The sequence below is a fragment of the Hipposideros armiger genome, unplaced genomic scaffold, assembly GCF_001890085.2.
Source record: "Hipposideros armiger isolate ML-2016 unplaced genomic scaffold, ASM189008v1 scaffold_109, whole genome shotgun sequence".
Lineage (NCBI taxonomy): Eukaryota > Metazoa > Chordata > Mammalia > Chiroptera > Hipposideridae > Hipposideros > Hipposideros armiger.
In genome coordinates this window covers 3,689,350-3,702,109 of record NW_017731459.1, presented here as the reverse complement: position 1 = coordinate 3,702,109, position 12,760 = coordinate 3,689,350, and the positions used below count along the sequence as shown (strand labels likewise).

Below are 12,760 nucleotides of genomic sequence, written 5' to 3'. Positions count from 1 at the left end.
AAATTTAGTTAGCCTAGCTGGATTACTTATATCTTGTTATATCCAGATTTCTCCTGGGCACACAGAGTCAGAAGGCTTAATATTGATCATAGTTTTTTCTTACAGTGAAGTAAAGGATAGTGATTGCCCTAAACAAACTTAATGTATTACTCTGGTACTGGAAATTTACTTCACAATGTTATATGTGCACTAAGAAGTAATTATCGTGTATTGATCACCTATGATAACCAGGCACTTTAATTTGTATTTTATCTCTAATCCTCACAACAACTCTACAGTCAGTTTGCAGATGAGAAAAATGAAGCGTTTTTCTATGTAAGTCATGCAAATTGCCCAAGGTCACATAGCTAGTATGGCAAAGATGGGATTGAACCCAACTGTATATGATTCTAAAGTCTCTACTCTAACCTTCATACCAGTTACCTCTTAGACACCTTTAAGCATTCCTTCCCTTAAATGGGGGTTAAATTCTAGAAAGGCCAAATCTGGTGTTGACATTCTATGTCCAGGTGAGGGAAAGAAACCGTAAGTAACCTCTCGAACACCTTGTGACTCTATAGCTTAGGTCCCTGTATTTTAATTATGTATTTATGGGTCTGTCCCTTTTTCTGGGGGAAGGGGCAGGGTGTTACCATCCATGTATCACCAATGTCTACCACAGCCCCTATTCTGGTGCCTGGCCTATAATAAGTACTCAGTCAATGTCTGATGAATGAATGAGTGAGGTACTTGCCATGGTATTGCAGACACTCCATTTCCCACGGTCCACCTGGTTGAACACCTACTCATCTTTCTTGACTCAATCTAGCATCATCTCCTCTGTGAAGTCTTCTTTGTGACTTAGTCCAGTCTCTCCACTGATGACTCTCTCCTTTGTGCTTCCACCATACCCTCCTGAATAGTTGTCTCTTTAACAGAACTACTCGTATCTCTCCGCAGATCCATCTCTCCCACTAGGCTGACTGTCCTTGAAGACAGAGATCATGCGTTTTCTATGTTTTTATTTCTGGTGCCTTGAGAAGCACCTGGTTCATAGTAGGGTCTCAACCTATGTTTAACGAATTAGTCATGCACCTTGATCTGTTGGGTTAACTTATCAAAGGACACCAAGGAGAGCATGTCAAGGATCATGGTAATGCTCTCGGTAAAATAAGCACCTTGTCAAGGTCACATGGGTCACCTGGGTCTTTTTTTAGCATCTTCTTTTTAGGGCAGTTACCATGTCCTTTCATGTGTGTGTGTGTGTGTTTTTTTAAATCTCTGGTAGCTGGTACAGTGTCTAGCACACACAGTAGGCATTTAATTAAGCTTTGGTGAATGGAAGAAGGAATAAATGAGCCTCAAAAGCAATATATATACCAGCCAATGTAGAATTTCAAACCTGATGGATCTGAAGCGGTCTCACAAATCATCTGCCACCAGCCTGCAGCCACATAACTGAAAAATCACTGCACAATGTAGCATTTACATGCAGGCTGCCTTCAGGGCTATGGAGGTTGTGGGCTGGGTCCTGAGTAAACACAGGCTGCACTAAAGAGCCATTGTGGGCGCTGGTAGTTCTTTCAAGTTCCTCTGGGGTCTGAAGTTGATTTGCAGCTGGAACCAAGTCCCTGCCAAGCCCCTCTTTTTTTTTTTTTGCAATTGAATTATTAACTAAAAGAAAACCATTTAGGGTGTAGCAGTTAGCAGCAGACTGCCAATGGTAGGACATTTTTGTTTACTCAGAGTGTTTGCACCTAATTTAATGAAAAGTAGGAATGAGTTCTCAGAAATCAATTCAGAAGCTCTGGCCTCATAAGAAGACAGGTTTTGGACTTGGCAGGAAGGCAGTTCAGGGCAGCCAAGGACTGGGGCTACAGTGCTATCCCCCAGGATAAGACTTATTTCCAGGTGGGTGTTACCTATGGGTTGCTTCTGTGCTGGCTTTTCAGGGACCTGGCAGGACCCCAGTGCTCCAATCTCCCAAATAGCTCCTGCAGTCGTCCCCAGTTTGAATCCTTCAGCATTCACTGAAGACTTTCGTCCTTGTTGACATGCAAATGTCAACTCTGCAAAGGAGTCAGAAGAACTGGGTTTAAGCCTGACTTTTGCAAATTGATATCTATGGAACCATGAACACATGACTTCCTAACTCTGGGCCTCAGTTTCTTTACCTATAAAATGGAGATGATAGTGCTACCTAACATACAGGGTTCTTGAGATCGGAATTACTTTGTAAATCTAAAACTTCCTACAGATAAAATGGATATCCACAATAATCTCTACATGTGTGGTACCTTAGCACATTGCATCACTCTGTAAACCACTTGAGGGAAAAGGCTGTGTCTTATTTTGTATCTAGCCTCTAGCTCAGTACATGGCACAGAGTAAAAGCCCAATAAAGAGTAGGTGAATTGAGCAAGGCTAATTTACAGCAGCAGGAAAGTTAAGTATACTCCCATCTTCTATCATGCCTAACATTAAGAGCCTCACTTTAAAGATCTCAGATAACCACTGAACTGTGTCCCTTTGCTCCGGGAAAGCAGAGCAACCCAACCACCTCCACTAAATTTCCTGTGGAACTCATAGCCATTAAACATGATGACTGCTATTCTGGGGACCATTCATCTCAGCTCTCCCTGAGATAATTCGTGTATTATTAATACAGTCCTATTGTACCCATTGATATACATGTACTTGTCAGGCTATGTACCCAAATCTTTGTTTCCAGAAGAATGGTCATCATATACATGGGACATGGTAAGAAGGCAGGAAAAAGCCAACCTAATGGTGTGACATATTAAATATCTCTCATCTTAGCCGATATGTTGATTTTGCTTTTTACTGTAGTGTAGCAAAGGCATAGATTGTTTTAAGTTTACTTTGAGAAGTAGTGTGACAGAAGGACCCAAGATGCCCAGCCATCAGAAAACTGAATTCTACTCTTAGTCGATCATCAACCTATAGTTGGGATAATCATTCCTTTGTCTTCCATTTCTTGTTCAGTAAAGCCCAGCAATGGAAACTGGACTTCTAAGGAGACTTCCATTATTCTGTTTGGGTCCAATGGCCCCTTTCCTCATGCATGGTTTTCTTCTTGTTTAGAATGTCTCCTAACCTAGAATGTTGGCCAACCTAGAGTCTCCACATCCATGCTCCCAAAATTTGTCACAGCATGGACCGAAAGTGGACTCCACTGGAAAGAGAGTTGGCATGAGGTTGTCTTGGTCCTGCCACACAAGGCCATTTGGAAAGGCAAAGAGACTTTAACAGGAAGAGTATAGAGGTTTATGTACAAGGTCGGACAATTAAGTTCTCGAACTCATCCTAGAAAAAGCGCTACCTACCTCATTGCTGAATATCATCACTATGGTCACCTACAAAGTACTCCCCTTGGGAAGCTATGCACCAATGCCAGTGCCTAGTTCACCCTTCAAAGCAATTTTGGAACTCTTTTTCTGGAGTGGCCATCATCAGAGGTGTTGTAAATTACCCTCGATGTCCTGAATGTCATCAAAATGTCTTCCTTTCAATATTTCCTTTATCTTTGGGTAAGAAGAGAAGTCACTGGGGGCCAGATCAGGTGAGTAGGGAGGGTGTTCCAACACAGTTATTTGTTTACTGGCTAAAAATTCCCTCACAGACAGTGCCGTGTAAGCTGGTGCATTGTTGTGATGCAAGAGCCATGAATTGTTGGCGAAACAATTGAGGTCGTCTAACTTTTTCATGTAGCCTTTTCAGCACTTCCAAAGAGTAAACTTGATTAACTATTTGTCCAGTTGGTACAAATTCATAATGAATAATCCCTCTGATATCAGAAAAGGTTAGCATCATCATTGGTACAAGTTCACAAGCTTAATTGTCAGAACTTATAAGCTGCCCAAGGGCTGAGCAAAGAGATGTTAGGAATTTCCAAAACAGAGATGCAAGGGACATGGGAGCCTGAACAGATGGAGGGGAGATGACTAAATCCCAAGCAAATTTATGAATTTCAATAATTGTGTCTAGTGCCAATTTCTGAAACAAAACTGTATTTGTAAATTTAAGTGGTAGTGGGGCCATTACCTTAAAGTGGAAAAAGAAAACCAATAAACCCACTGGGAGTTGGGGAACAGCGATGATTATCCCCATTAAATAATGTTCAAAGGAACAGGAGGTAAGAATAAATTTGTGCTTTGATCACAATCCATGTATCACCATTGTTCAACATACCAACTCATATACTTCATTTATTTTTTATTAGTTTCAGGTATACAAAACAACATAATGATTAGACATTACCAACTCATATACTTTAAATATTTTTTATTCATTTGGAGCCTCACTTTACTGTCTGAAGATATAAATCAAGCTATGTGCAAATATTTTCTCTTTTTAATATTATGTATTGGAAGATAAAACCACTCACTGCTAAGTTAGCAAGCAACAATAATTAGGTTAAGTCACCTGTAAATGACAGTATATACACATCTATAGGAATATACACATAACAATTTTCCAGGCACTTACCTAGAATTGACTTGGACTCAGATAGGTACTGGGAAAAGGGGAGAGAGGTAATTTGTGTTTCTCTCCTCCTTTATTTCCTGTAGCAGAGTGCTGAACAGAGAAACAAGTGGATTCTGCCACTTGGTAGTACTGTGACCATGATCAAATTCCGTACCTCTCCATTCATTCATTCTTTCTTTTTCTTTAGCTGAGCCATCCTGCCACCTGTTGGCAGCTCAGCTTGGGCTGGGAATCGAACCAGTGACCCTGTTGCTCAGAGCTCGCACTCTTGAGCGAGCTCTTTACCAACTGAGCCACTCGCCCGGCCCTTCATTCATTCTTTCATTCAACAAATAAGTGATGAAGAAGCCAGAAGTTGAGAAGCAGTCTCAAGGAACATTCAAGTTGAAGGAGGTTGACTGGTAAAGTCTGGGGATGAAGCTGGGTTGGGATCAAGAGAGAACAGCCAGGGAGATACTGTATAGACATGTAGTTACTGAGGACCCCCCCACACACCAGACACTGAATTAATGCCCAATTAAAACTGGTGGGAGGGCATCCCTACCCTGCGAAGACTTGCGTTATCTGCCTCTTGGATTGGTAGGCACGCCATCTGCTGTCTCAGTCCCTGTTTACTTCATATGCCATCCATAAAAAGATAGCCAAGCTTGCTTTCATTTATTGAAATGGATAGAAATAGCCTTGGGAGAGTAATTATAAGCCCACTGTTTTTTTCTTTATATTTTAAGACAGTATATTTTCTTGTCTACTGACTTTTAAGAGGACCCTGCCAAATAGTCTCTGTAAGAGTAAATGAGCAAATAAAAAAATTGCTCTGTAGCTATTTGGACTTGGTTTTTAAGGGACTTTATCTTCATTCACATGAAAAAAATAAACAAATTCTTAACTTCAGCTTCTCCAGGTCCCACAAAAATGTACAATGTGTACCTACAGGAGCAAAAGGGAAAAAGGTATGGAAAGAATGATTCAGTATTTACAGCAAAAGATTCTGTTACCAGTGAACAGAGGGCATTGTGTGGATTGATTAGGTGGTGCTATTCATCAAATTATTAGGAAAAAATGGAGGAGCAGTAGGATCTTTGAAAAGCTACTATAAACATAGTATGTTAAAAAATAACTCCCAAATGCCAAAGAAGAATACATTATTCTGGGGAACAAATTACTCTACAAACAATTTTGCAAATGTATATCTGGCCTACAATTAAAATAAAACAGGCACACAAGAGACAAAAAAAATGAGAACAGCAGCAGAAACAACAAATGATAAAAAGAGAACCATAGAGAAACAAGATATTGGAGCTATCAGATATAGACTTTAAAATAATTCTATTCATTATATTCAGGGAGATAAAAGACAAGCCTGAGAAATATGGCAGAGAAGTAGGAACTATAAAAAATTTTAAAAATGTAAATTCTACAACTAAAAATTACAACTGAAATGAAAAATTCAGTGGATATTTTTAATAGCAGATTAAACATTGCTGAAGAGAGATTTCGTGAGCTGGAACATAGGTTGGAAGAAAATATCTAGAAGGAAGCCTAAAGAGACAAAAGCAAAAATACATAAAATAAAAAAGAAAATAATATAGAGACTGTGTGAAGATCAACCATATAATTTAAGTGCTAGAGGAAAGGAGAGTAAGAATGCGGCAGAAAAGTATTTGAAGAGATTATGGCTGAGAGTTTTTCTCAATTGATAAAAGATACCAAGTCACAGATAGTAGAAGACATTCAAAGCCAAGAAGGATAAATATAAAGAAAGCCATACCGAGGCTCATCATAATAAAACTGCTGAAACCCAAAGATGGTGGCTGTGAGGTGGAGATGGTGAGAAATGGATAGATTCAGGATTCATCTAAACATAGAACCAAGAATATTTGTTAATGGATTGGATGTGAGGTATGAGGAAAGGAGGGACTCAAGGATGATTTGTAAGTTTTTGTCCTGAACAACCAAGGGGATAGTGGGAACATTTACAGAGATGAGGCAGACTGGAGAGTAAGAAACTTGTCTTATTGGGGCTAAGTTTGAGATCCCTATTAGACATTCAAAGGGAGAAGTCAGATCGTCTGTTGACTATGTCTCTTCTTCACAGACTTAATGGGCTGGGTTTGAGAATATCTAAAGTTCCCTTCAGCCATATTAAAAACATCCAAGAAATTGCTGTTTGATTTAATAAATTAGAGTGCGTGCACACAATTGCTACTCCATGAATTGAAGTGCAAAGACAATTTTTAATTGAAAAATAGATTATAAAAGTGCATATGGTTTGCTTCCATTTTTAAGCATGCACTATATTATAATATATATCTTGTTGGCGGCAGATGGAATATAAGCAGTGGTTACCTCAGGTGCTGGAATTTAGTGCTGTTTTATTTTTTTTAATTCTTGTTATAGTTAGTTTAAAAGGTCTTCAATAATCATGTATTACCTGTGTAATCTGTTTCTTAGGTAAAAAAAAACCATAAAGGGCTCTTCCATCTGGGCAGTCTGCGGCTGGGTTATCCGTCAGGTGAGGGGATGCCAAGGTGATCAGGATGATGACGGACCAGATGCAGACTCGGAGAAGCGAAGAGGCCCCTCCCAAGGGCCGAGGCGTGGGGGACGAAGGGGGCGGTCCGAGGGGCACCGCCCCTGCGCGTCATGTGCCTGCCGTCCGCCAATGGCTGCCTCCCGAGCCCACCTTAGGGACGGGGCGGGGCGCCCAGCTGGCGTCACCAGGACAACGGGCGTTGCCGGCGCCTTGTGACTCCCGGCTGTGGGCGCGTTCGCGGCTCTTCGGCCATGGTGAGTCTGGGGCCCACGCGGGTCCCGCCACCCCGCCCTTCGCCGCTCGGGCTGTGTCGCTGCGCGGCTGCCTGCTAGGTTCGGGCGGGTGGCGCCGGGGTCGCGCGGAGAGTCGGGGCCGAGGCCTGCGGGGCTGCCGGGCTGGGCAGGGCTGGGCGGGCCCCCGGGAGGGGGAACCCTGGAGGACGCGGACCGCCCGCTTGCCCTGGGGCGGCTGCGACGCTGTGGTCTCTGCCGTTGACTGTCTGGGTCGCTGCTGGGGTCCCCCCCCCCCGACCCCTTCAGTGGACCACCGGACAGCGTGACGCTATTTGGCTCAGGCGAGCCTGGGAAGCCACCCAGAGAGGGTGTGGTTAAAAAGAAAAAGGATATGTATGAATATCATATGTATATATATATATTCAGATTAACACTATATTTATTGCGATCTATGTGCACTATTTACAAAATATTGTAAATTTTATATATAATTTCTATGCAATTATATATAAGTAATATAATACATGTGTTTTTCTTTCAAATTCATCATTCTGACAGGTCTTGTAGCATGTGGACATTTAAATTTGTAATTTTGGAGATTTCCCCCGCCCTTTTTAAAAAAATGGGGGCATTAAGCTGGAGGTTTTTTTTGTTTTTTTTCTCAATGCAGCACCCTCACTCAGGGATTTAATTCATGGTTAGAACATTGTAGACGTCTGTAAATCATTGCCTTTATTCAATTAACTTGATAGGGCATATATTACCTGGCCCCCATTACGCTCGTTTTTAAAACCTGACTTGGAAGATTCAGCCGAGGAGTTGGCTTGAAATAGACAGAATTCAGCGAATTGCCAACCAAAGGTGTGATTTCTACAGAGGCTTCTTTCCAAAGGGTGTAAAAGAAGAGAGGCGCTGGGGACACACCTTTGGTATAGAATATCTGAGAGGGTGTGGGTAATAAGGAAATACCTGTGTTTTTAAGAAACAGTTTATTTAACCATCAGTAATTTAGTGTAGATTGGTGGAAGTGCTAGTAAGCTGAGGATACAGGTTGCTCCCCAAATACCATTGGCCTTTGGAGAGAAAAAGGTACCACTTGGAACCCTGGCTGGCTCTGTCTTTAATTATTAACTAAGGAGAGACATGGTATTATAGTAAGAGAAGTCTGTATCTCTCACTGACACTGGAAAAAACACTGCCAGGTGTGTGGCTTGTCAATAACCCAGAAAGAACATCACCCCCAAATAACAGCAATGTCTTCTTTACTTTGTGTTTCTTTATTATTTTGAATTGCTTTTAAATAACAAATTAATGGAGCCAGCAAGAGTTTCGGAAAATGAATTTTACAAAAATCTAAATGTTTTAAGTCTTGCAGTGACATGCTTTTATATGTTCTATGTGCGAAAAGCCCTTACAATTACAGCAAGGAGAAAAGGAAGAATATTGAGGAATTCATTTTCACAGCTTTCTGAAGTCTCATATTCCTCTTGTTATCCATTTTCCTTTTCTTCTCCTTCGCCCACCCCCTCCATTCCGACCCACAGTCAACCTTGATTCACTATTGTGAATTTAGGAGTTTTATTTACTCTAAAATAAAAGCATTTTACTGTAGTTATGTACTAGTGGTTGCTTTGCGAAACTTAGAAATGCTTTGCTTTTTGTATATCGTTAAGCATTAAGAATTTATTTCATGGAAGGGATTTAATTGAGTGGATAAGATGATGCCTGGGCTTCAAGGGAGGGGAAGAATGGTTGGTATAGGAGGGGGCATAAGGAGGTTGCCTTTTAACCATCCTTGTGGTTGTGAAGTATTTCGTGTTTTTGATTTGCACTTCCCTAATGACTAATGATGTTGAACTTTTTAAAAAGTATTTATTGGTGGTTTGCATATCTGCTTTACAGAAATGGCTATTCCAATCCCATGCTCATTTTTAAACCGTCTTATTTATCTTTTTATTGTTGAATTGTGATCGTTCTTTACATGTTCTGGATATATCCCCTGTGTCGGATATGTGATTTGCAAGTCTTTTCTCCTATTTTGTGGCTTTTCTTTTCACTTTCTTGATGATGCCCTTTGAAGCACAGAGGTTTTTAGTTTTGATGAAGTCCAATTTATCTATTTTTTCCTTTGGTTATTTGTACTTTTGGTGTCATATCTAATAAACTGTTACATAATTCAAAGTCACCAAGACTGATGTTTATTTTTTGGGTGGGGGAGGGTTGTAGTTTTAACTCTTATATTATTTAGGTCTTTGATCCATTTCAAGTTAATTTTTATTACATGATGTGAGGTAGAGATCCAACTTTATTGTTTTACATGTAGATATCCAGTTGGCCTGGCACGATTTGTTGAAAAGACTATTCTTTCCGCCATTGAATTATCTTAGCGCCCTTTTAAAAAATCAGTTGTCCATGAATATAAGGGTATGTTTCTGGACCCTCAGTTCTATTTCATTGATGTAACATGTCTATTCTTATGCAAGTGCCACAGTGTTTCAATTACTGTAGCTTTGTAGTAAGTTTGGAAATCAGGAAGTGTGAGCCCTCCAACTTTGTTTTCCTTTTCAAGGTTATAGTTATGTGTTGCTTAATGATGGGGACACATTCTGAGAAATGTGTTGGCAGGGAATTTTGTCTTTGTGTGAGCATCAGAGAAAGTGCGCTTACACAAACCTGAAAGGTCTAGACTACCACACACCCAGGCTGTATGGTACAGCCTACTGCTCCTAAGTGGAGTGGTTAGTGCAGATGAAGGCCTAGGACATCATTGTACACTTACTATACACTTGATAACACTGTATACCAGCATCACCACAAACACAGGAGTACTGCATTGTTCATTGTTCTGGAATGTTTCGTTGGCTACGATGTTAGTAGGGCAATAGGAAAGTTTCAACTCCATTATAATCTTATGGGACCACGGTCGTTATGCAGCACATGATTGTATTTTGGCTATTCTAGGTCCCTTGCATTTTTATATGAATTTTAGGATCAACTTTTCAGTTTTCAAAAGAAAAAAAAGGCAGTTGGCATTTTGCTGGAGGTTTCATTAAATCCATGGATCAGTTCAAAAAATGTTGCTAACTTAACCCTATTACATCTTCCTATTTATGAACATGGGATGTGAGTATATTTGTCTTTTAAAATTTCTCTCAACAATGTTTTGTATAAGTTGGCAATATATGAGTCTTGCACTTCATTAGTTAAGTTTATTCCTGAGTATTTTATTCTTTTTAATGCTGTTGTAATTGAGAATGTTTTCTTAATGTCAGTTTCAGATTGTTCATTGCTAATGTGTAGAAATACAATTTATTTTTATGTAAATATATTGTATATTTGTATATTATATCCTGCAACCTTGCTGAACTCCTTGATTAGTTCTAATGGATTGTTTTAGAATTTTCTATATACAAGGTTATGATCATCGGTGAATAGAGGTTTTACTTTTTCCTTTCCAATCAAGATGCCTTTTATTTATTTTCTTGCCTAATAGTCTTGGCTAGAATCTCCAATATGATGTAGTATAGAAATAGCTTTGTGTTGCTATTTTTATGAAATGGTGATAGGGTATAAACTATTTTTGTATCTATCAACATTGAAGTGTGGTGGCTTCATAAAATTAGTATCATATATGTAGGACAGTGACTGGGGCTGTTCTGATCTAAAAAGCATGTAACTTTTTTTTTTAATTGCTTGAGGAACACTTTCTCTTTTTATTTTCTTTTAGGTTTTCTCAAATAATGATGAAGGCCTTATTAACAAAAAGTTACCCAAAGAACTTCTTTTAAGGTAAGTGTAGATAACCTTTAGATAAAGAATTCAGATTTGATTCAGTCATCAAATTCCAAGACAGTCTTCTTTCTCACTGTGAGTCCATAGCACAGAAAAACAGACAGAATTAGCCTAACTGACTTTTTGTTTTTGTTTTATAGAATGCTGTTCAGCTTGTTGTTAAATTTTACTTGGTCTAATCCAGAATGTACTAAGTATGTACATAACATTGGTCTGGATTCTTTTTGTAATGTGGTAAGTATTGTAATAATCTTCAGTAGGTGCCATTGTTTTGGTATCAGTAGATAATCAATGTCAATAACATGAGGAGAGATTATTGTTAAGGCTACGAGCTCCTGAAGTCATAGACAGTTAGTTGTTTCCTGATAAACTGATTTTAAAGGAAGTGCAGTTGTATGTTCTTACTGAGCATTTAAAATGCTGTCAGCCCAAATATTGGTATGTTTTTATCCATTTTATGAGAATCATGTGCTAAGCGATAGCGAGTATTATTAAGCAGGCTTTTTGTCCTTTATTTCTGGTATCACTGAATATATAGTAAATGGTGTTTTCTTTGCCACTTTACCAAGTTAAGCTATCCACCAAAATTTATTGACCCTGAGGCACTACAGTTTTAGTACTCTGCAGTCATCAGAGAAATCTTATTTTAATTTGGATATTATATTTTAATTGTTTACAAATAATGAATACATGTACACATGGTAATCTTTGAGTAGCATTTCTCAAATGCTTCTCATGTCACTGATGTTCCACCAAACAGAACAAAAATACCAGTTTTGTGATCAAAGAAGTATGGGAAACACTGGGTTAACAAAACCACTTTCTTTACTTACTACCTGACTTCTCAGAGCCTTCTTAGGCTAATGTGCATGGTGGTGCCCCCAGATGGATAGTTGTGGCATTTTAAGCTTACTGACCATGGAACCCTTTTAATATTCCATGGAAAACATTTGGGGAAATGCTGACATACAGTAAGATTAACCAGATAATTCCATCCCGTAGCTGCGCGAAATCTCATTTTAACATTTGGGGAATGAATCCAAGTTTTGTTTACATGTTGGAGTTCATCAGGGTCCTCGGCAAATGCCACAGATTACTGACCTTTGCAGCCTTCAGTAGGTTCAAGTTTTTCTCTTGCATCAGAAACGGGGCGAGGACTTAGCTGTTTTGTAGTGGTGATCACATTACAGGGGCTTCTGAGGGTGTGTCATTAGTCATCAGGTGTTGTTTGACACTGTTGTCATGAGCTCATCCTACCCAGTTAATAAAAAAGAAAGTTAACTTAGAATAGGATCATGTGAAAAATACAGCAATTATATTTTATTTCAATAAAACAAAGATTTGTTTGGATAAGACAGAATATTTTTGGCATTTTTTGGACCATTTTAAAGTTAAGAAAGTGGTAACAAGGAAGGAATGATATGTTTATCACAGAAACCCACAAGGTCATGATCAAGCACAATAAGCTGTTGTATGGCTGGGCTAGGTGGGGCGGGCTGTTATTAGACAACTGCAGGGGATGCCATCCACAGCAGACTACAAAATGGTGTCCTCTGGGATTGTGCAGCGTTTCATCCTTAGCCGGAACATTTTCTAGCATAGATATCAAGCTGTAATATAAATATGCCATTCTTACTCTGGGGAATCGTAACCAGCCTCAGGCAGACCCATGTTAGTCATCTTTGCGAAACTTAGAAATGCTTTGCTTTTTGTA

The 12,760-nt window shown here is 39.4% G+C and overlaps 2 protein-coding genes across 5 annotated transcripts in view; one reads left to right on the top strand and one right to left on the bottom strand.

Moving 5' to 3' along the window:
- SUSD5 (sushi domain containing 5) overlaps window positions 1-7,074 on the bottom strand; it is a 50,659-nt gene extending 43,585 nt beyond the window's left edge. The window contains exon 1 of the mRNA XM_019647248.1: window positions 6,920-7,074. The gene's annotated coding sequence lies outside the window, so the exon portion shown is untranslated. The remainder of the gene's footprint in view (window positions 1-6,919) is intronic.
- A 98-nt stretch (window positions 7,075-7,172) lies between these two features.
- Window positions 7,173-12,760, top strand: part of FBXL2 (F-box and leucine rich repeat protein 2) — a 68,038-nt gene continuing 62,450 nt past the window's right edge. For 3 of the 4 annotated variants that reach the window (XR_002124573.1, XR_002124572.1, XM_019647181.1), the window contains exons 1-3: window positions 7,173-7,275; window positions 10,982-11,043; window positions 11,187-11,280. Coding sequence is in view for 2 of the 4 variants with exons in the window: in XM_019647181.1 (XP_019502726.1) it covers window positions 7,273-7,275; window positions 10,982-11,043; window positions 11,187-11,280 (159 nt within the window). In the remaining 2 variants the exon portion in view is untranslated. The remainder of the gene's footprint in view (window positions 7,276-10,981; window positions 11,044-11,186; window positions 11,281-12,760) is intronic. The other variant, XM_019647182.1, reaches the window with a different exon arrangement.